Genomic DNA, 22,352 nt, shown 5'->3' with positions numbered 1-22,352 from the left:
GTGGGGCGAGCTTGCCGGGCAAGATTTCCCCGCTGCTGTGCTTCGCCCCAGAGGGTGACGTGAGCCGTAGCCCGCACAGGCAGATGGCCGGAGGGGTCTCTCCCTTTGGAGTGTGGCAGGGGCAGTCCCGGCTCCTGCGAGTGGGCCCGGGGCGCGGTAACCGCCTGGCATGGAAACGCGGCCGGTTGGCTTGGGCAGTTGGCAGATTCCCAGCCTCTCCCTGCAGAGCAGAGCTGGGGCTGCAGGCGCCGTCCGTGCTCAGGGGATGATCCAGGTCCAGTGCTCCCTGCTCCCCTGCCCCTGCTTTGGGGGGACGGGAGCTGGGAGACGGTCTCCTCACTGCCAGGAGTGAACGGGGCACACGGTGCCCCTTTGTGCTGCCCGTGGCGACAAGGCTCAGTTTCCCCATCGCCCTCTGTGCCTGGCTCAGCCCTGCCCAAGAGCGTCACAGGGGGCCCGGCTCCCCCGGGCTCTGCTCAGACGTTCCAGAAGGCCCCTCGCTTTGCTTCTTCCAGTCGGAGACAGGCAGCGCCAGTGAGAGGCAGGCCCCACAGGCCGAGGTAGGCAGTGCGGTCTAGTGGGTAGAGCACTGGCCTGGGACTCAGGAAACCTGGGTGCGATTCCTGACCGCCACTGCTCAGGCAAGTCCTTCCCCTCGTCCCCTTTGTCTGCTTGTCCCGTTAGACTGGAGGGGGGGTCTCGTCCCATGTATACAGAGCCTAGCACACCGGCGTGGTGGCTTGGGGGTGCTCCCCTAACTATGGCCCAGCCTCTCTCGCTTGAGTCGTTTGGAGAAACCGAGCAGCCGAGACGGGAAACCGTTTGTGACGAGAACCCAGCGGAGCCCCTCAGATCTGACCTGGGAACCAAACCTCTCTCGTTCCCAGGCGGAGAGGTGACCCCAGGAAAATGGCCCCAGCATCTTGCTGGGGGTTCCAGACAAGCCGGGCCATGCACAGCGTCCCTGGTTCAGCCTGCGGCATCGTCTCACCCCATCCCTGCTGCTCCAGGGGCCAGAGGGGGCTGGGCCAAGCCCCTCTTTGAAATCCCGTCTGCCTGCCGGGGGAGAGGGACCTCCCTGAGCCTCCATCCTGCTGGAGAGCACCAGGAATTATTTGCAGCTGGCTCCCTGGGGCTCCAGCAGCCCAGCTCCGAGCCTGGACTGACTCATTTATATGAATGCTCCATGCTGTGCCAGCACCGTGTCTGCTGGCTGCACAGTGCCAGGGAATGGAAAATTACCGAGGAAACCACGTCCTGCTGGATGGGGTGGGGGATCCTGGCAGCCTCGCTAGAACATGCAGCGAGTGCCTCTGCGGGGGGACGGACCCCAGCAGACAGGCCTGCTGCTGGGGCCGGGACGACAGGCCCAGGCTGAGAGCAGGGTGGGCTCAGGGTGGATCTGTGGGCAGATCAGCCTCCTGGAATACTGCAAAGGGGTGATGCCTCTTCTGGGGTGAAGAAGGGTCTGCAAAGGATCCACTCCTGGCAGGGCAGGCAGGCAGCCCCATTGACTGTCCAACACTTCCCATTATCAGACCCTGTTTTCAGTCCATTGCAATTGTGACGAACTTTAACTGTCCGGGATGAAATTTCCCACATCAGGTCTCTGCTCAAGGCTGGATTTTTAAGGAAAATTCCAGTCAAAACGGTTCACCCATTCCTCCAAGTGAGGCTGGGGAAAACCCATCGCTGTGCCCATGTGAAACAATTCTTCCAGCTGTTTAGCTGAGCAGCTCTGGTGCCCCGGTGCTGTGGAGCAGGGACTTGAAATTTGGCGGTGTGTGTGCGTGTGTGTGTGTGCGTGTGTGTGTGTGTGTGTGTGTGTGTGCGTGTGCGTGTGTCTGCAGGGAGCTGCCTTCTGCCATCCCCATGAAAATCTGCCCAAATTCAGAAATCTCAGCTTGCACATGCTCAGTAGAGACGTGTCAAAGTTGTCATAGTTTGGCAGCTAAATGCGCCGAAGATTCCACCTGCACTGAGCGTGCTCCAGCCCCTCGCAGCTCCTCCCTGCTGAGGGGGCTGTGCAGGTGCCACCCCCAAGGAGCCACTGAGCACGCTCCACCCTGGGGCTGCAAGGGACAAATAGGACTTGCCCTGCAATTGCAGGGAGCTGTGTGCTCAGTGCCCCCCTGGCAGTGTGGAGGAGGAGGAGGGCACAGCTTGGTGGGAATGCAGTGGGGTGAGGAGCCGGTGTGGGGAGGTAGGAGATGGGACAAGGGCAGGGGAGATGGGGCACTGAGATCTCATCTTCCCTGGTTTTCCTGTGGGGGTGGTCTCAGGTGTGGATCAGGTGGTCTCATGCCCCTTAACTGAAGGGGGAGAGATGGTGACTATCTCAAAGATTTCCTGTCTCCCAAGAGATCATTAGGCCTTGGAGTGAAATAACCACAAGCAATGATGTTTGACAACCGTCTGGCTCAAGTCTTGTCCAGGCTAGAAAAGTGGCCCTGATTTCACAGAATCCACTCAAACCTCCTCTCTGGGAAGCAGTATGAACCCCTATGTGTAGACACACTCATACTGGTTTAACCCTTACTTACACTGGTTTAGCTTAAGCCTGTAATTTGCCAGTGCAAACTGAACTGGTTTAGGCCAGTGTTAAACTGTTCTAAATAATAACATAAGAACGGCCATATTGGGTCAGACCAAAGGTCCATCCAGCCCAGGATCCTGTCTGCCGACAGTGGCCAGCGCCAGGTGCCCCAGCGGGAATGAACAGAACAGGCAATCACCGAGTGATCCATCCCCTGTCGCCCATTCCCAGCTCCTGGCAAACAGAGGCTGGGGACACATCCCTGCCCAGCCTGGCTAATAGCCATTGATAGACTTGTCCTCCAGGAACCTAATGTGTCTAGATTAAGGGTTTGTGCCAATGTAACGGGATCGATTTAAATTGGTGCAACTTTCCTAGTATAGACAGGATCTAAAATTCCCTTCCTCCCCTGGCGCTGGGGTTCAGTCTCTTGGGGTGCCACAGGAATCCCTGGGGGGAATAAACAGGTCGCGCCAGGCTTCACAAACAGACAATGTCCAGGCCAGAGTTAGGAAACGCAGGAGACAGGGAGACGTCTGGGCACTGAGCTCCGACCGACACGGGCACTGAGGTGATCGCCCTGCAGTTCTGCATTTTCCCAGCAGGTGGCAGCACAAGGCCCCCCCCCCTGCACACACGATGTGTCTCCGCTGGCAGGGGTCCCGGTGCTGAGTCCAATCCCAATGGCCGGTCCAGGCCCGGACCCCCTGCCACTGCCACTGGGGGCCGTTCGGTGACACCTGCTTGCTGGGAACTGAACTGACGCGCTGGGTTTCTGCAGCCGTCCCCGGTCCCGGGGAAATGTCTGAGAAACTGAGGCAGAGAGAGGGGCTGGGGAGCGGGCACAAAGAGAGGGAGACAAGGCATGTTTGTTCCCCTGGCGGCTGGGTGAGAGCAGGGTGGGCTCGGAAGATCTGCTTCCCTCTGAGGTTTAACTGCATCTGGCTGGGCCCAGCTGGGGAGCGGACGGACGAAGGGGAAAGCCGGGGAGCTGCGGCCGGAGCCAAGGACAACGCAGGCGTTTGGGTGACATTGGCAGCGTCGATCATGCATCACTGCTGCACTCTGGAGTGAGGGGCAGGCGGGGCTCAGGGGGGAGAGCGACGCCCCAAGGATCACCAGCACAGCCTCCTGCAGCTCCACAGCTGGCCATGGGGGCGGCGCTGACTTGGAGGGCAGAGTGCCCCACAGTGCTCCCCTGGCACCGCACGGGGGCTCTGAGGGGACAGCGCCTCCTACCCAGTCACCCAGAGGGCAAAGGGGCCCTACTGAGTTACCCACCTGGCTGCCCACACCACAGCACCCCTAGTGCCGCCCCGAGGCATCGGGCATGATCTGGAGGGAAGAGCACAGCACCCCACCATTGCTGAAGGGATTGTTCCTGGCCTCCCACCACTCGCTAGCCCAGCACGATGCTGTGGAGCCAGCCGGGCAGCGGATCCCATGCACCATGTCCTGCAACCATGCTTGTAGGTACTGGCGGCTTCCCAGCCGTCCCTCTGCTACACGGCACGGCCACGCAGGACCTCGTGGGAAACGGAACTCGGGTCTGCCGGCGCTGAGAGCACAGGCCCTGCCGCTTGAGCCAACGCCGCCACCAGCCCTACAGAGGCTATGACGCCCAGTGGAGCACTTCTGAAGCCAGTCAGCAGAGGGCGCACACACACGTTGCAGGGTAATGTAACAGCATGATCGGCAGAGAGCGACCATGGGGATGGGGTGCGACTTTTGCTAAGGATCACGTGGTATTCGGGGCTTTGGGTTTAGCCTGCGGCTGTCAAATGATTAAAAAAATTAATCCCGATTCATGGCAGGTTTAATCGCACTGTTAAACACTAACAGAATACCAACGTAGTTAAATATTTTTGGATGTTTTCCACATTTTCAAATACATTGATTTCACTAACTGCACCGAATACCAAGTGCCCAGTGCTCACTTTCTATTATTAGTTTTGATGACAAATATTTGCCCTGTAAAAAAGATTTAAAAAATGGCATTTTTCAATTCACCTCACGCAAGGCCTGTAGCGCAATCTCTTCATTGTGAAAGTGTATTACGGGGGGAGAGGGGGAATTAGAGGTAGGACCCTGTAAATGTAAACAAAAAATTGTTTGTCTGAGCAATTGGCTGAACAAGAAGTAGGACTGAGTGGACTTGGAGGCTCTGAAGTTTTACACTGTTTTGTTTTTGAGTTATGCAACTGTCACAGAGTCCCCAGGCGATGCTTTGGGACTGCTCCCCACAAAGCCAGTCAGGACTTTGGGGAGCCTCCTCTCCCTTGGAGCAGACTTGTTCAGGGCAAGAAGCTCACACGGCTTCACCTCCTGGGTCTGACCTTGGAGCATTCAGCATCCTGTGCCCCTCCGTGCGCTTCCCACAGCGAGTCCACCCAGGCGGGGTCCTGGGGAAGCCAGAGGATCCTGCACCCCCACTTTGCAGTCAGACGTGACTCTCAGCCAGCCAGTAACACAGAGATTTATTAGGTGACAGGAACACGGTCTAAAACAGAGCTTCTAGGTACAGCGAACCGGACCCCTCGGCCAGGTCCATTCTGGGGGGCAGTGAGCCAAACCCCCATGTCTGCCCTCACTTTCCGTCCCCAGCCAGCTCCAGACTGAAACCCCCTCCAGCCCCTTGTGACATTATTGACATAAACTGGGACCATATAGAACATGGTTTGCAACCAAGGTCCTGTAGTGGCACCAAATCTTAGGTAAAGGGGGTCATCTAAGGTGTCTAAGACCAGGTTCTGGGTTGCTGGTTATGATCATGCTGTCTGTATGTCTGTGTATCATTTTGTAGTTGAAGTTATAAGTATTGGCTCTGTACTGTCTGTATTTTGTATTGTGCTCTGCTTCTGGGTGACACCCCAGACAAGTTGGTGTTAGCTCTGCCTAGCCTGCTTGATGGCCCATTAAGGACCATCAGCTACACAATTGACCCATGGAGAGAAGGCAGACACGCCTTGTGACTCAGCAAAGTATGCAGGGACTTGTCCATGTGACTCCAGACTCCATTTTGCTGTAATTTTCCACAGTAAGGACAAAGAGGTTCTTACACCTGGAAAAGCCTATATAAGGCTAATGCCTCATCTCCATCTTGTCTTCAATCCTGCTTCTTACCTCTGGAGGGACTTTGCTACAAGCTGAAGCTCTACACAAGGGACTGATGACCCATCCCAGCGGGGGATGTACTCCAGAGACTTGATTTGAACCTGCAGTTTATTCCATCACTGCTACAAGCCTGAACTAAGAACTTTGCCATCACTGTATGTAATTGATTCCATTTAACCAATTCTAGCTCTCATCTCTACCTTTTTCCCTTTATGAATAAACCTTTAGATTTTAGATTCTAAAGGATTGGCAACAGTGTGATTTGTGGGTAAGATCTGATGTGTATATTGACCTGGGTCTGGGGCTTGGTCCTTTGGGATCGAGAGAACCTTTTTCTTTTATTGGGGTGTTGGTTTTCATAACCATTCATCCCCAGGACGAGTGGGACTGGTGGAGATACTGGGAGACTGGAGTGTCTAAGGAAATTGCTCGTGTGACTTGTGGTTAGCCAGTGGGGTGAGACCAAAGTCCTTTTTGTCTGGCTGGTTTGGTTTGCCTTAGAGGTAGAAAAACCCCAGCCTAGGGCTGTGACTGCCCTGTTTGAGCAATTGGTCCTGAATTGGCACCTCAGTTGGGTCCCGCCAGAACCGCATCGTCACACCCCTCCTCCTCTGGGCTTTGTACCTTTCCCGGGCCAGGAGGTCACCTGATCTCTTTGTTCTCCCACACCTTTAGCATCCCCGGCCATTAGTTGCCAGGAGACAGAGAGTCGGCCCGGAACTGAGCCCCCACCAGTATTCAGAGGAAACATTAAGAACAGTCCCACTTCGTCACAGCAACAAAAACCAATCTACATTTGTAAGTTTCACTTTCAGGATAAAGAGATGGCACTACAGTAATCTGTATGAGATGAACTGAAAAATACAATTACTTTTCTTTACCTTTCTCACAGTGCAAAGGTAAGAATATAAAGGGAGCACTGTACACTCTGGATTCTGGGCTGTAATTGAAATCAGTCTATTTGAAAATGTAGAAACACATCCAAAAATATTTATAATCCATTTCAATGGGTATTCGATTATTGTTTAACAGGGCGATGAATTGCGATTAATGTTGTTAATCGTTTGAGTTGATGGTGATTAATTGGCAGCCCTAGTGTAGCCGCCGCTTTGCTGGGTCAGCAGCTGCTTGGCGTTCTCTGGCAGTGCCCAGGCCCCGTGGCGGAGAGCCCCACGCTGCAGTTTCCATTAGCCGGTGCTGTGCGGAGCGCAGGCAGCCGGCAGCGCAGTGCACCTGGGCTCTCTGCACATACCTTTCTTCCCTGGCGATTCAAACCACAATGAATGAGCTCAATGTTCACCTGAGTTCCTCCCAGCCTCCCACCTCCCCCGAGACACTAGACAAACAGCCCAGTGTTTACAGTCCTTGCCTTCGGTCTGCCAACGTGTGGACAAACGGAGAAGGGAAAAGCGGAGGGGGAGCGAATTCCCGGCAGCACAGGGCTCGCCGCCTCCTCGTTGCCAACTGTCCGCCACACAAATGGCGCCAGAACAATCGGCGCTAATTGGCAGCCTGGCTGGCATTGCACAGGGACCGAGTGAGGCCTGGCCGTGCCCTCTGCCCCCTCGCAGTGCTCTGGGCACTGCAGGGGAGCTCTCCCCGTGCACCCAGGCTGTGGCTGAACACAGAGCAGCAGAGGCTGCCAAGCCAGTGCCACTGGGAAAGCTGAGGCTACCTAACTCGTGTCAGAGGTGACTGTTCTGCTGGGTCACAGCTGGGCTTCCCGAGAGGCACCCAGCTGATGTGTTCGTCATTAGAACTCCTGCTTAGCATGCGATCGCCTAACCAGCTCCGATGCAGGCCTTTCCCCTGGCGGGGCTCCCCCCAGGCTCCTCAGACACAGACCCACCAATGCCCATCACCGAGGGGAGGGAGATGCTGGGCTCATTCCATCGGCTGCTGAAACGCGACCCCTCTGGGGTGGAGCAAGCCGCTCAGGACGGGACACAACAAGGAATCCTGTGCCCTGTGGAAATCCCAGGAGCAGGTCCCGGGGTAGGGCCCTGGCCAGGATCCCGTCCTCAAGACGCTTAGGAACCCCGTCCCCCGATCTGTAATAATCCCCCAGTGCCGGCTGTGCCGTGTCTCCTCGTCTCCCTGTCAGCACTATCCCCTCGCATATCTGACTGCCAGCGCCGGGGCAGGGATGGCCTCTCTGTTCTGTGGGCGTACAGCACCGAGCACAACGGGCTCTGTGACGGGGCCACCAGGAGCCGCCCCAGTCTGCACAACGAACTGCAGTCCCAGCCTAAAGCCACGCGGCCCCTGGGCAGCATGGCTGAGGACCAGGGACCCAGCGGGAAGGGCGCCGCCTAGTGACACAGCACCGCACCTGGGAACCCTGCGCCTGCAAACACCGGCTAATGAATTATGGATTAAATAATAAGCGCTGCTAATTAAAAGCAGCTGAAAATCCACACTCCAGCTCCCAGCTGTGACAGGCCTGCGGGGCCGTGTGTGTGCCCGTGGCAAGGCCAGGGTCCAGCCGCTCCCAGCAGCAGGGTTGGGCTCAGAGTCAGGGCTGGGGGCACGGCAATGGGGGGGGGGTGTGTTATTTTAAGCCCCTGTTTCTTTAAGAGCAAAGAGCTGCCCCTTCCGGACCGAGCTCACGTGGGGGCTCTGGGGGGAGGGGAACGGCTCCTCGCTGCACCACCAGCCGCGCTCCACCTAGCATCTCTGCCAGGTGCCAACGTCGCCGGAGGAATCCCATTGGCTGACGGCCATCACGCTACAGAGCCAGCCAATCAGATGCCAAGCGGCGGCTGTGCCAATCTGGCCGGGGGGAGGGGGGCGCAGGCTCAACAGCCACTCAGCGCCAGCTGCCAAGTTTTTTTTAGTGGCCTGTTTTTTTACGAGGCTCCGAGGTGCTGGTCGGGTGCCAAGGTGGGAGCTGGGCTCCAGGCAGCTGCAGTGCCCGCGGAGGCTGGGAAAGCGAGGGAGGCGGGAGCAGAGCCAAGACATGGAGAGCAGAGTCCAGGATGGGCTCCGGAGTGAACTCAGAACCGGGCCAGGCCGGGTGACCCACCTCCTCCCGCCCTTCGCTGCCCAATTCAAACCCAACGAGAGTCTTTCCCCTGGCTTCACAGTGGGGCCTTCTCCCCAGCTTGGGCGGCAGCAGGGCCCCTCTCTGGGAGCCCAGATTCCACCACCCACACAGCCCTGGACCCCCCTTCTCAGCCCCCTCAGCGGCGGCGTGAGGGGAGCAACCAGGCTCCCCAACCCCCTGCACAGCAGCCACTCCAGACCATCCCCTGGCTGGGCTTGAACCAGCGACTTAGTGGTCAAAGGCTGCGATTGCCACCCAGCGAGCTGGCCTCTAAGTGCGAATCCGTCAGCCCCCCCCCGCCCGCCTGGCCTTCCTCCGCCCTGCAAGCACTTGGGCGGGATTCGTCTCTAAGGCCGTGTCTTGGTGCCGGGGATTCGCAGTGACTGGCAGGAGCGGGACCCTGCTTCTCTCCCCCGAGCTTGTGTGGAGCTAGGCATGGCCAGCGCCTGGCACACCAGGGCCCCGTCACACACCTTCGTGGGCTGTGCCCGCACACACGTGGCTGGAGCAGGGCTAGTCCCCACTGCAGCCCAGCGGGTGTCGCTTTGCCAGAGGCCCAGGCTGGCTCCTGGGTGTCTCCATGTAACCGGTTTGGCGGCTCCGCCTTGCTCCCTGTTCCCGGTGCACTAGCAATCCCAGGAGGCATTGCCACGCTGGGGCCACTCTGCGCATGTGTCCCTGGGCACTTCGCCCCCTGCTGAGGCACGACGGGACAGCTGCCCGGATTCTCCCAGAATGCACTGAGACGAAGCCGGCGAGGCAGCGTGGGGGATGCTCAGGCACTGGGAGACGCGCGGCTGGGCTGGGAGACGTGTGGCTGCGTGGGCACCACCCAAGCACGTTGCTGTACCAGCGTCAGACGCGGGCGTCACAGCCTGTGACAAATCTCGCTGGGCCTATGCAGGAGCACAGGCCGCCCCAGCACCCAGGGAGAGCCCAATTCCCAGATACCCCCAGGTCCCTTTGGGCCACTCTGGCTTTGAGGGCCCTTAAAGTAGGTACCAATGGCCCCCTGAGCTGCCTCCCAGCTGGCACAGAGCTGGAGGAAGGGCCCGGCACCCACGCTGCTGCTGGGGCCCGGCTGCGGTGCACCGCGCTGCGGCTCTTCTCTGCTGCCCACATGGCCTCACGTGTGGAGAAAGCCGAGGCTTAAAGCCACCTTAGCCGGCCCCTTCTGCCGGGCCGGCCCCGAGTGACTGAATCCGGCCCTGAGCAGCCATGCTGGGCCGTCATTCTCTCCGCTCCGCCCGAGGGGGAGCTGCGCCCGCTGTGCCCTGGGGAGCTGCGCCCCGACGGACGGCAGGTGAGGCTGCGTGACGCCAGCTCGGCAGGATGCCGCCCGCTGTCACTTGAGAGGCTGCCTGGCCGTGCTCCTGCCCTGGGGCCCTGCTGCTCACATGCCACCAGGCCGGCCTGATCCCACATGGGACCACAGGGAACCTGCTCGCCGGGGAAAACGAGACGGTTGCCAGTGAGGCAGAGCCACCAGGATGCTGCCCCCAGGCCTGGCCATGGGGCTGGCTGTTTCCTACCCAAGTCCTGGTCGTGGCTGGAAGGCAGGGTCCCTGCCCAGCACGGCCTGCTAGTGCTTCCCTGCCATGGCAAAGAGCCCCTGCGCCAGGGCAGTTCTGGGAGGCCAGCACTCCCGCCCCGCGTGGCCCCCAGCGCACGCAGCTCTTACCTGTGCCTGGTACATACTCCCCGGATCCCTTGGTCCTAATCCCACGAAGGAACGATTCGCAGGGGGCGTGCCGGGTGCAGAGTAGGCTGGGGACAGAAACAAGAGCTCGTTAGCCCGGCGAATGGCAGGTGCCTCTGATGCGCTGATCAGTCACCACGGCCCAGCACCGGTGGCCGCACCCCACTGGGAAGGGAGGCAAAGGGGCACGGTCGAGGACACCCCAGGACACAGCTGGGATCAGAACCCAGGCGTCTCTGGCACAGGCTGGGCTCCATCTGCTAGGCCACACTGCCTCGTCATGGGCGCCCTACCCACGAGGTCGCTCTGTCTAGCTGTCCCAAAGGGTTTTGCTTCCTCTGTGTTGATACTGATGGCAGGGCCTGGGGAATGGACTGCAGCCACGTCCCGTGGGTGTGTCTCAGATACACTTGCTCTGAATGGTTAGTGATGGCGAAAGGTGCCGGGTTGAGACCCCCCGAGTCTAGAATCCTGTTTCGCACAGCCAGGGCAGCAGCAGTACAGGGACTAAGACACATGGGTCTAGTCCCACCCCCAGAGAGCAGGATCACACACACAGCACTCAGCACTTCCCATGCCAGGATCTGGGAGCTTCCCAAAGCCCCGTGCCCCACGGCACAGCGCGATCCGCAACCACTCGCCAATGGTGGGGAAACCTAGAGATGAAGCAACTTGCCCACGGCCACCCAGAAAATCAGTGGCAGAGCTAGGACTGGTCCCCAGGTGGCCTGGCTCCCAGGCCCCTGCTCTACCCACTAGGTCACATGTCCTCCACTAACCCCCTTGCATTTTAATCACAGCCCTCAGGTGAGGGGGCGGAGCTTGCTGCAGCACGGCATGCTGGGAGCTGTGGTTCTCAGAGCCTCTGCTTGGCGCTGGCCATGGAACTGCGCTGACATGGCCCGGCCCGTGGGGAGGGTTAATACAAGCTGGGCGAGGAGGCGCCTCCCGGTGCTCCTGGGACTGGCCATGGCTGGGGCGAAAGGGAGCAGGCATCAGACGGGCTGAGGGCAGCTGCCTTAGGAGCTGGGGAGACCCCCCTGGGCGTGTCCCGAAGCCTCCTGACCCATTGGGTCTGTGCCCCACGCTGACGGGGCAGCACGCTGACGGGGCATGCTGGCTGGGCTGTGTAGGGCGCTTTAGCAGCCCGTAGCGCTACCGATCTACTCGCACTGGCCCATTAGCTCTGTCAGAGCCAGAGGTCCGGGGCTCAGCGTGTACCCTGCGGCCGAGCCCTGCCGTCGCCGTCCCGGGGGACACCGCGGACGCACTGCGCAGGCTGCAGATGGATTGGCAGAGCCGCCAGCTCTCCCACTGCTCCCCAGCCTCCGGGGATGCTGGGACCTTTCCCCCGGGCTTGGGGGGGCCTCCAGGTCCCGCGGCTCTGGCCGGTTATTTCCCAGACCGGAGGGAGTGGATGAAACATTCATCATTCATCAATGCTGATGAAATATTCAAGGCAGCCCCTCCTGGCGCCGGCTCGTTCCGAACGCGCCTCCTCAGCTCTAGCTGGAAGGTGGCTGCAGAACTGACGCGTCTTTCCTCGTTCGCTCCCATCAGTGAGCTCTGGGTTCTCGGTCGGCGATTACGGTTTGCTGGCGCGGGAAGTGTTTACTCACAGCCGGCCTTTCGAGCTAGGGGCAGTCAGGATCCACTTCCTGCTCGCTGGGGTGTGGCTGGCAGCTGGGCTTCCAGCGGGCACGTGGCCTGGCGGGGGAGCAGAGCATGCTCCGGGGGGCACGGCTGAGGGGCCAGGATTGAGCCAATGCACTGGGAGGTGCTAGGCGATGACACGTGATGGCAACGTGAGCCGGGAACATCTTGCGGGGCCGTGTCGGTGCCCTGGGAGCTAGGCCTCTGCCATGGGGCACACTCTGACATGCTGATGCTGTGCCCCGGCACCCCACGGGATGGCCCAGCTCCACCATTTGGAACGGGTAGACGGCTCCAGCTGGAGAAGCGGGTGAAGGGGGCAAGGCCCATGGCTTGGGGTATTTTAAACAGGCAGGCCAGAGCAGGGCGGCAGGGGATGGACTGGATGTGACATTGGGTTGGGGGCCGTGGGATCCCATCTGAGACCCCAGCCTGCCCTGAACTCCATGGCAAAACGCCGCCCCTCCGCGCTGCCCATGCTGGGTGAATGCCGGGCGGCAGGGACCCGCTGCTGCTGAGCAGCGCTGCCCCGAGAATGCTCCAGCTCTGATGCTCACAAGGTGTAGGGAGCTGGGCCCCAATTTCTATGGGGCTCTGGTGGGACCCATAGACATGTGTAGTGCACGAAGTGCCTTACAAATCCTCATGGGCTGGAACTAGCCACTGACCACCATCGCTAACGAGGGCATGGCCTCTGGCTCGTTAGACTCATCATGGACTCTCTTCCTTTGAAGTTTCCAGTGCAGTTGCTGTTTAGTTTCACGTATGCAGTGACTGGGAGTTCGGGGCACCGCGCATGCCAATGGATGCATGGATTTAATCCTCCAACCATCAGTCCTACGTCGTCCTTCCCTAATGCCTCCCATTGGAGGCGCTCAATGCACCGTGACCATTAGCCAATGGAACCCCCCCACCAGCCCGTGGGACAGGCATTAGCTCCACCCCCACAGCTATTTTCCAGATGGGGAAACTAAGGCACGGAACGCTGAAGTGACTTGCCCAAGGGTTGCCAGGAAGTGTGGGGCTGAGCCAGGAATAGAACCCCGGAGTCCGGCCTCCCCGCCCATCCCGGGTTTGAAATCCCTAGCACTTTCGGTGGGAAACAGACCTGGACACATGCACCATGGAGAGGCCAGTGAAGGAGCGGAGAAGCAGCACAGAGTGACCGTTCCCGGCAGCACCAGCTCAGACCTGCCTCCCCAGGAAGGTCAGAGCGGCCAGCAGCAGAGACCCACGTCCTGGGGAAGCACAAGGCCAGCTCCCTGCTGGAGCACCGGGCCCTGCCGCGGGCTGTGGAGCAGGACGTGGGTACAAGAGAGGGAAGCTCAGTGTCCGTGGCCCATTCGGTGCCCTGAGAGGCCAAGCAGGGGATGCGACTTGAAGCCAACGGAGACCCAGCAAACTCGTTCCATGCAGGCTGTCAGACACCAACCGATTTTGCTCTCTAATGGGCAGGGGGTCCCTGGCTCCCAAACGACTCCACGCCCCCTCCCCTGAGGTGCCTGCCGGGCGTGCCGGGCTGCATGCAGAGCTGGAGGCAGGAGGAGGCGTGGGGGGAGGATGGCACCGGGGCCAGGCTGGCCCCTCGTGATGCCGCGGGCTGCTTACTGGGTGACGTCGGTGAGGTTGTCCCGCCCTCGGAAGTTGTCGTGGTGGATTTGGTGTCAGGAGAGAGAGCCAGCCGGGGGATGCCAGGGGGAGGTGGCGGTGCCAGCATCTGGGTAGAAATGTAGTGACTGGGCACTTTCACTTGACCACTTCCATTTAACTGGGGACACAACAGAGAAAAACAAACCACAAGCCGTTAGGAGCCCGCGCCCTGCCCTGCAGCCCCCAGCCGGCCCTCCCGGGCGCGGCGCCGCAGGTGCCACTGGCACGGCGGGTGGGGGCTGCGGCAGCAGCAGGGCGGAGCCCTGAGCAGTGGGAGCCCTAGGGGTCTGGTCCGGGTGGAGGCCTCGGGGCCCCGGGGCTGCTTGGGGACAGGGACGAGGGCCGGGCTTCAGGCACCGGCTGGGGCAGCTGATGGAAAAGAGCAGATGCAAAGCCAGGGCCCTGCTTGGAGGCAGCGTGGGGAACCCCAGGGTCTGGGACCAGCCCTGCACAGGCCAGGCCGCCTGCACCCGCCTCCCGCAGTGCCCGCTCTCAGTGCCCGCTCTCAGCGCCCGCCTCCCCCAGTGACTGCTCTCAGCGCCTGCCTGCACCCGCCTCCCGCAGCGACTGCTCTCAGTGCCCGCTCTCAGCGCCCGGCTCCTGCAGTGCCCACACTCAGTGCCCGCTCTCAGCGCCCGCCTCCCGCAGCGACTGCTCTCAGCGCCCGCCTCCCGCAGTGCCCACACTCAGTGCCCGCCTGCTCTCTGTGCCCGCCTGCGCCCACCTCCTACAGTGCCCGCTCTCAGCGCCTGCCTGCACCCACCTCCCGCAGTGCCTGCTCTCAGTACCCGCTCTCAGCGCCCGCCTCCTGCAGTGCCCACACTCAGTGCCCGCTCTCAGCGCCCGGCTCCCGCAGTGCCCGCTCTCAGTGCCCGCCTGCTCTCAGTGCCCGCCTGTGCCCACCTCCTACAGTGCCCGCTCTCAGTGCCCGCTCTCAGTGCCCGCCTCCCGCAGTGCCCACACTCAGTGCCCGCTGTCAGTGCCTGCTCTCAGTGCCCGCTCTCAGCGCCTGCCTGCACCCGCCTCCTGCAGTGACTGCTCTCAGTGCCCACTCTCAGTGCCTGCCTGCGCCCGCCTCCCACACTGACTGCTCTCAGTACCCGCCCTCAGTGCCCGTCTCCCGCAGTGCCCACTCTCAGTGCCCTGACAGGCGAAGGGGGAGCTGGGGATCTTCTACGTGGCTGACAGTGAGCACGTCCCACGAGATGCACCCGCCTCGGCTTTCAGTGCGACTAGCTCCCAGCTCAGCCATTGCGCAATCCGGCCAGCTGGGCTTGTGAGTGACCGGCCGGGACGGGGGGCCAGGACCGAGGGGCATTGGTGCAGCTCTGTCAGCAACACAGGAAAGGGGCTGCAGGGGGCTGCGGGTCGGGACTGAGGGGCATCGGCAGAGCCTGGGGGTCCCAGTTTAGACTCCCAAACATTGACCAAATTGCCCTCTGAATCCGGAGGGGGAAGCGGAAGCGAGTGGGGGGGGGGCACCCTCCTGTCAGCCCTTTGAACCCGCCCCCGTGGGGAGGGGCGCCCAGCCGGGGTGGCCCAGAGCCAGCTGGGAAGCAATCACTGCTCCATCAAACCCTGGGGCTGGGGGGCCCGCGCTAGGGTGCAGGGGCCCAGCTGAAGGCTTCAAAGGCTGCGGAGCAGCCTCCATCCCCTCCACCCCGCTCTGCGGCTTTCAGGGGCTCCGAGACCTGCCCGGTGGGGGCTCTGCCTCTCCAGCCAGCCCTGAGCATGGGGGTCACGTCCCTGCAGCCGCCGCGCCAGGCCCAGGGCCCAGCCACCAGCAGGCGAAGCTGCCACAGGCCTCTGGGGCGAGGGCAGGATTCTGGCTGTGCCACTGGCCTCCTGGACCGGAGGCTGCCTGTGAGGGGGCTGTGAAATCCCCGCTCCCAAAGGAGGCTAGTCAGCTGGAGGGCTGGAGAGGACAGTCTGCCTGGGTGGGGGTGAAATTAACCCACAGCCCCCAGGGGACTGGGGAGGGGGGATCCACCAGGAAAACCCAACCGCGTGCTGCGCCGGGGTGAGGAGCAGAGCCTGAACTGTGCCCAGCAGACTGCCTGGTGGCGGGGAGGACGGGGCAGCCGGGAGTCAGGGCCGGGAGCGAGGAGAACCCCCAGGCAAGTCTGGAGAGCGGCAGGGGCATGGATGTGGGAGAGAGGATACAGGACCTACTACTAGTGCCACTTGGCGAGCGCTCCCTCGGCCTGGGAGCGGCAGGCTGGGTTCTGGTCCTGGCTGTGGGGCCGGGCGTCTCAGCAGCAGGTGGATGAGTCCCGGGAACTGTCCAGGGTGCTGCAGGGGGCAGGGAGGGGGCCAGAGCAGCAGCGAAGGGGGAGGTTTGATAGCAGAAGGCGACACAGAGAGAAGACCCCCGCCCAGGTGACCAGGCAGCACTAGCAGGGCCTGGGGCAAGGGAACCAGCACATCCGCATGCGCCTGGTTCGGAAGAGTTGGGGGCTCGGGAAGGACCTGGCAGCACACGCACTGGGGGACAGACAGTTCATGGGTCCGTGGGGCAGGAAACCCCTCTGCTCTCGCAATGGACTTGGGCCTCAGCTTTTGCAAATCATTTGCTATACTTCAAAGGACGAGAAACGGTCGGTGCCCCCCTCTGCGTCCTCGCCCCTCCCAGCACTACAGACCCAGCTAATTTCCTTTCTGCCCCAGCCTGGCTGCACTGGCTCAGTTTCACTTTCTGTTTATTGTCAGTTTCACTTCCTGGTTCTCAGTCCTGGCAGGGCGCGGTGCCACGGGCCTTTCCCACGCAGCAGGGGCAGCCCCAGGCCGGCAACACCCCTGCCCTGGCCGGCTTCGCAGCCAAATGAAAGAGGAAAAGCTACTAACTGATATTTAAAAATAATAATCAAACTATGTTCTCGGGGGGTTGGGCTGGGCCGGAGAATGAACCCCCCTGTTCCCAGCAAACGCCTCAGGGACGGGAAAATGAACTGGGGGTGGTGGTGGAAAAGCACAGCGGCTCCTTCCTGCCTATGGGCTGCACCCAGGATGGGCTGTTCTCCCGGGGCAAGTGGCGGCGTCTCTCCACTGCGGAGGGGCCAGCCACATAGGGTGACCAGATGTCCTGATTTTTTAGGGACAGTCCTGATTTTGGGGTCTTTTTCTTATATAGGCTCCTATTACCTCCCACCCCCATCCCGATTTTTCACACTTGCTGTCTGGTCACCCTAGAGCCCCACGCCTGCGCCCCAAGCAAGTCCCGCAGGCTGGGTGTGAGCAGTGCACAGGCATGTGTGTGTGTGTGCGTGGGGGGGATTTCACCCCGCGGGAGCCCGGAGACACCCCGTCTATCTAATCTAGCTCCTACAGTGCCGCTGGGTGCAGCGTCCGAGCTCAGGGGGCCTCGGGCTGGCGACAGCGCCTGGGGGTGCGGGCATGGGGCAAGCAGTGCCCGGCTCACAGGTCTCTGGTGGGGAGGGACGTGCCGGGCCGGTCTGGCAGGACCCGGGTTGCATCGGCCCTGTGGGACTGTCCCCAACACAGGCCCCCAGGGTGGGGGAGCGGTGGGGGCTGCCGAGGCAGCTCCTTACCGGTCCAGGCTGCTGATTGGACGGGTCGCAGGCCAGTGAGACGAGATCTTTCAGGGGGTCCTGCGGGTTGAGATGAGGCGGGTACCGTATGGCCGTGTGGGGGAAGTAGGTGGAGGCCGCCTGGGGGAGGATCGAGGTGGTGGGGAAATGCAGAGTAGATGAAGGGTGTGGGCTTCGAGCGATACCTAGAGCGGGAGAGAGACAAAGAGAGGACCGGGGCGGCCTTCATTCGGAGCTCCAGGCCAGGCAGCGCCCCAGCACCCTCCTGCCCCACGGGCACTCCGCTCTGGTTCCAGCGCCCCCTTAACAGCGGCTCAGGCGGCAGCCCCACACGGCCCAGCTGCCTGACATCTATGACTGCGTATCCCTTCGTGGTGGGGGCCGGGAGCCAGGGATTCCTGAGCCCTCACCCTGCCTCTGACCCCGAGGCCCCTCTATGGCCTTGGGCAAGTCACTGAACCTCACGCCGTGCCTCAGTTTCCCCCATCTGCGGATGGGGACCCTGATCCTTACCTGCCTCTGGGGCCGGGGGGAAGGTGCGTGGAGGATCAGCTGACGCTGGTGAAGCATTTGGCAGACGAGCGGTGCTAAGCATTGCCATTTGCAAACCAGTCCCGCTCCGAGAAACCGCCCTCCCCACCCCCAACCTCACAGGGCCCAGCCCACAAGCCCAAGGGATGCTGGGCTGAAAACCAAGCTGGGTTCCTTCTGCCCCCAACCCTGGTCACGCAGACCCTGCCAGACTGTAGCTGGCGGCTCTCTCTCCCTTGCAAACTCTTCAGGGCTGGGTCTTTGCCTGCAGGCTGCCTGGCAGGCTGTGGGCGCAGCAGAAATGATACCAGCCACGCATGCGTTCGTGCAGCCCTCCCCCAGACCCCCCTGCCCAGCACCCCTTCCCGGGCTGTGAATGACAAAGGAACCGCCCCCAAGCTTTGGGGGCCTGCCCCCCCGCAGAGCCAGACTCACCGCTGTGCACGGCGATGACCGGACGGTGATGCTGGGTGAAGCTCAACCTCGGGGAGGAGTCCTGGGGCGACGGGCTGTTGAAGGGCGATTTGTCGATCTCCGTCTTTTTCACGGGGGAGATGCCTAGTGAGCCGTGAGAAAAGCAGAAGCGGTGCTGTTAGGGGTCAGCCCCCCGCCGCTCTGGCCCACGACAGTGCTCAGGGACGGCGTTTAAAAGGCCCACAAATAAAATCCACAGCGGAGTCCATCAGAAGCACCATTCAGTGTCAGGCGTCAGGGCAGAATCTGACCCCCAGGGTCAGGAAGGGTTCCCCCTCCCACCAGGCACATGGATCCCCTGGAGCGCTTGGCTCAGAGGCCGGAGCCCAGAGGAGACGGCCCATGAATGGATTCACTCCGGCCTGGCTCGAGGCACTGACAGCCCAGTGAAATCACCAGGTGTGTGTGGGGGGCGGGGGAACCCTCCAGCGACTGAGCCTAGAACCTGGGGGAGCAAACATAAGAACGGTCACACTGGGTCAGACCAAAGGTCCGTCTAGACCAGGATCCTGTCTGCCGACAGTTGCCAATGCCAGGTGCCCCAGAGGGAATGAACAGACCAGGGAATCACCGAGTGATCCATCCCCTGTCGCCCAGTCCCAGACACTCCCAGGCGAGCGTTTGCACGCTGTGCAGCTCGGCGCCTACGGAAGGGCTCTGCCGTGCCCGGCGTTACCCGGGAAAGGGGGGTGCTGCTGGGCTGGGTGTCACGGGCAGAGGCGCAGCGCAAAGAACTCTGGGGGCACGGCTGGGGTATTGCTGTGCAGAGCCAGCAGGGAGCGCAGAACCCAGAGACTCTCCTGAGGCCCTGTCACAGCCACTAATTTGCTCTCGTTAATTAGGTAGCGACAGAGGGATGGGCAGGAGCTTATGAAGTGGGTCACGTTCCCTGGCTCGACTGCTTGGCTCGCAGGGTGTCTAAGTGACACGTTTGTGTGCGCGCATATGTGTGCGAGTGCACAAGTGTGCATTTGTCCACGTGGGTGTGCAGCAGGGGGTGTGTGTGTATGCGCAGGGTGTATGTGAGTGGACACATGGGTATGCAGGCGTGTGTGTATACACAAGGGTAGGTGTGTTTGCACATGCGTGTGCATGTGCGTGTGTATACGTTGGTATACAAGTGCTGGCAGGAGTATCCATCCCCATGTGTGCAGGTGTCTCTCTCCTCCCCGTTGGGCAGCCTCACCCCACTGCACATGGCTCCAGTTCTGTGTTTTCGACCCGCTTCTCCCCCCTCAGGGCGAATGGCGCAGCGGGGCCTGAGCTGGGAGAGCTGGGGGGAGGGTCGAACTGCACAAGGCCACTCACCCAAACCTCGCCCTGTCCCCTCCAGGGCCCAGTCACCGAAACCCATCAGCTGCCGCACGAGCTGCGTCTCCTGCACCATGCTGGGCAGTGCCCTGGGGGTTCGCATGTTCCTCCCTCCCTCCAGCCACGCAGGGCCCAGGCTGCCGGGGGAACCTCCCGCTCTGCCCACGGGAACGGCTGAGGCCATCGCTACACACCCAGGAATAGAGCCTGAGCCAGGCCAGGCAGCCGCAGGGGAAACACCCAAGGCAGGGAATCCAGGCCCAGGGCAGGCGGGGGCGGGGCCGTGCAGGCCCAGGGCAGGCTGGGGCAGGGCCGTACAGGCCCAGGGCAGGCTGGGGCGGGGCCGTACAGGCCCAGGGCAGGCTGGGGCGGGGCCGTGCAGGCCCAGGGCAGGCGGGGGCTGGGCCGTGCAGGCCCAGGGCAGGCTGGGGCGGGGCCGTGCAGGCCCAGGGCAGGCGGGGGCGGGGCCGTACAGGCCCAGGGCAGGCTGGGGCGGGGCCGTGCAGGCCCAGGGCAGGCGGGGGCGGGGCCGTGCAGGCCCAGGGCAGGCGGGGGCGGGGCCGTGCAGGCCCAGGGCAGGCGGGGACGGGGCCGTGCAGGCCCAGGGCAGGCGGGGACAGGGCCGTGCAGGCCCAGGGCAGGCGGGGGCAGGGCCGTGCAGGCCCAGGGCAGGCGGGGGCCGGGCCGTGCAGGCCCAGGGCAGGCTGGGGCGGGGCCGTGCAGGCCCAGGGCAGGCGGGGGCCGGGCCGTGCAGACCCAGGGCAGGCTGGGGCGGGGCCGTGCAGGCCCAGGGCAGGCTGGGGCGGGGCCGTACAGGCCAGGGCAGGCGGGGGCGGGGCCGTACAGGCCCAGGCAGGCAGGGGCGGGGCCATACAGGCCCAAGGCAGGTTGGGTTTGGGCCGTACAGGCCAGGGCAGGCTGGGGCGGGGCCGTGTAGGCCCAGGGCAGGCAGGGGCGGGGCCGTGCAGGCCCAGGGCAGGCTGGGGCGGGGCCATACAGGCCCAAGGCAGGTTGGGTTTGGGCCATACAGGCCCAGGACAGGCTGGGGCGGGGCCGTGCAGGCCCAGGGCAGGCGGGGGCGGGGCCGTACAGGCCCAGGGCAGGCGGGGGCGGGGCCGTGCAGGCCCAGGGCAGGCTGGGGCCGGGCCGTGCAGGCCCAGGGCAGGCGGGGGCAGGGCCGTACAGGCCCAGGGCAGGCGGGGGCGGGGCCGTGCAGGCCCAGGGCAGGCTGGGGCCGGGCCGTGCAGGCCCAGGGCAGGCTGGGGCGGGGCCGTGCAGGCCCAGGGCAGGCTGGGGCGGGGCCGTACAGGCCCAGGGCAGGCTGGGGCGGGGCCGTGCAGGCCCAGGGCAGGTGGGGGCGGGGCCGTACAGGCCAGGGCAGGCGGGGGCGGGGCCGTACAGGCCCAGGGCAGGCGGGGGCGGGGCCGTACAGGCCAGGGCAGGCGGGGGCGGGGCCGTACAGGCCAGGGCAGGCGGGGGCGGGGCCGTACAGGCCCAGGGCAGGCGGGGGCGGGGCCGTACAGGCCCAGGGCAGGCTGGGGCGGGGCCGTACAGGCCCAGGACAGGCTGGGGCAGGGCCGTGCAGGCCCAGGGCAGGCTGGGGCCGGGCCGTGCAGGCCCAGGGCAGGTGGGGGTTGGGCCGTACAGGCCCAGGCAGGGTAAGGTGAGGTGGCTCTGTGCGACATTGGCGCCATGCGCCCAGCCTGGCCAGCCACACTGCCAGGCCTTTGCTTTCCCCACTGCGGGGTCTGCCAGGGCAGAGGTGCCTGTGCCAAGGAGAACGGGAACCAGCCAAGCCCCCCTTTGTCAGCCCTGTCTTAGCAAACGGGACAGAGACGCTGTTTTTCCCTCTGCCACTGAGCGTCACCCAAAGTAAAGGAAACCCTCTGGGTCTAGCTCCCCTTGGCTCAGCTTGTGGTGCTACAGACAGGAGACCCCAGCCCCAGCCCTGCCCCGGGATGGGCCCCAGCCGGGATAGTTGGCTGTTGATTTATGAGGAAAGATTAGGAGAGCTAAAAATACGCTGAGCTTTGCAGAGCGCTGAGCTGGGGGATTTGAGCCCTGAGCACAAGAAGCCAAAAGGCATAAACACCATGGGGGGAAGGGCTGCTGAGCAGGGGAAACGTGCCTGTGATGGGATCGTCTCCCCAAGGCCCGCGTAGGCTCCCCCCCCCAGACCTGGGGGGCAGGTGTATGGGGGAACAGGAGGAATGGCTGGAGTGCGGTGTGGGCTGGCCATTCGGGGCTGCACAGTGGTCCATGCAGGGCCGGTATGGCTGCAGTAAGGTAGAGCAGCCCCAGGGCTATTCTAACACACCAGGGGCAGTCCCGCCCCCAGCCCAGCCCAGAATTCGGGGCTTTGCCTGCTGTCTCCCGAGCTGCATTCTGGTGTGTGACTGCCCTGTCTGACCCTGCACCTCCACGAGGAGGCACGCGATGACACAGCCGCCGTCGCTCTTCAGTGGCACCGAACCCCCGGGAGCGGCTCTCCGGCACCTTGTCTGCATAGCTTGCTGGCTCACGGTTATACCAGAAAAGGGCTGGAACCGAACCGCCGGCGGGCGGGCGGGCGGGCGGGCGGGGGGGGGGGGGGAGCTCCCAACCCAGCCTCTGATCCAAACCAGCCTCTGATCCAACCCAACGTGCAAAGAGTTCTCGGCTGCACCACTGGCCTCTCATCGCCAGCACGCAAACGGGGGTCAGGATCTCTGTCGCTTCCGTCTGGGAATGCAGGGCAGGAATCTCCTCCCAGCAGTGCCTGTCACTGGTCTCCAGCACGGCTGGCTGCCT

The 22,352-nt window shown here is 62.7% G+C and overlaps 1 protein-coding gene across 2 annotated transcripts in view; it reads right to left on the bottom strand.

Annotated features, from left to right (window-relative positions):
• NFIC (nuclear factor I C) overlaps positions 1–22,352 on the bottom strand; it is a 142,454-nt gene that overhangs the window by 16,810 nt on the left and 103,292 nt on the right. For both annotated transcript variants that reach the window (XM_044998991.1, XM_044998992.1), the window contains exons 7-10: positions 18,213–18,335; positions 17,247–17,431; positions 13,657–13,816; positions 10,378–10,463 (exon numbers count right to left, since the gene is read on the bottom strand). In XM_044998991.1, coding sequence (XP_044854926.1) covers positions 10,378–10,463; positions 13,657–13,816; positions 17,247–17,431; positions 18,213–18,335 — 554 coding nt within the window. The remainder of the gene's footprint in view (positions 1–10,377; positions 10,464–13,656; positions 13,817–17,246; positions 17,432–18,212; positions 18,336–22,352) is intronic.

This window comes from Mauremys mutica, chromosome 24 (assembly GCF_020497125.1).
Source record: "Mauremys mutica isolate MM-2020 ecotype Southern chromosome 24, ASM2049712v1, whole genome shotgun sequence".
Taxonomy (NCBI): Eukaryota; Metazoa; Chordata; order Testudines; family Geoemydidae; genus Mauremys; species Mauremys mutica.
Note: the sequence above shows the minus strand (reverse complement) of the source record. Positions and strands in the feature narration are given on the sequence as shown.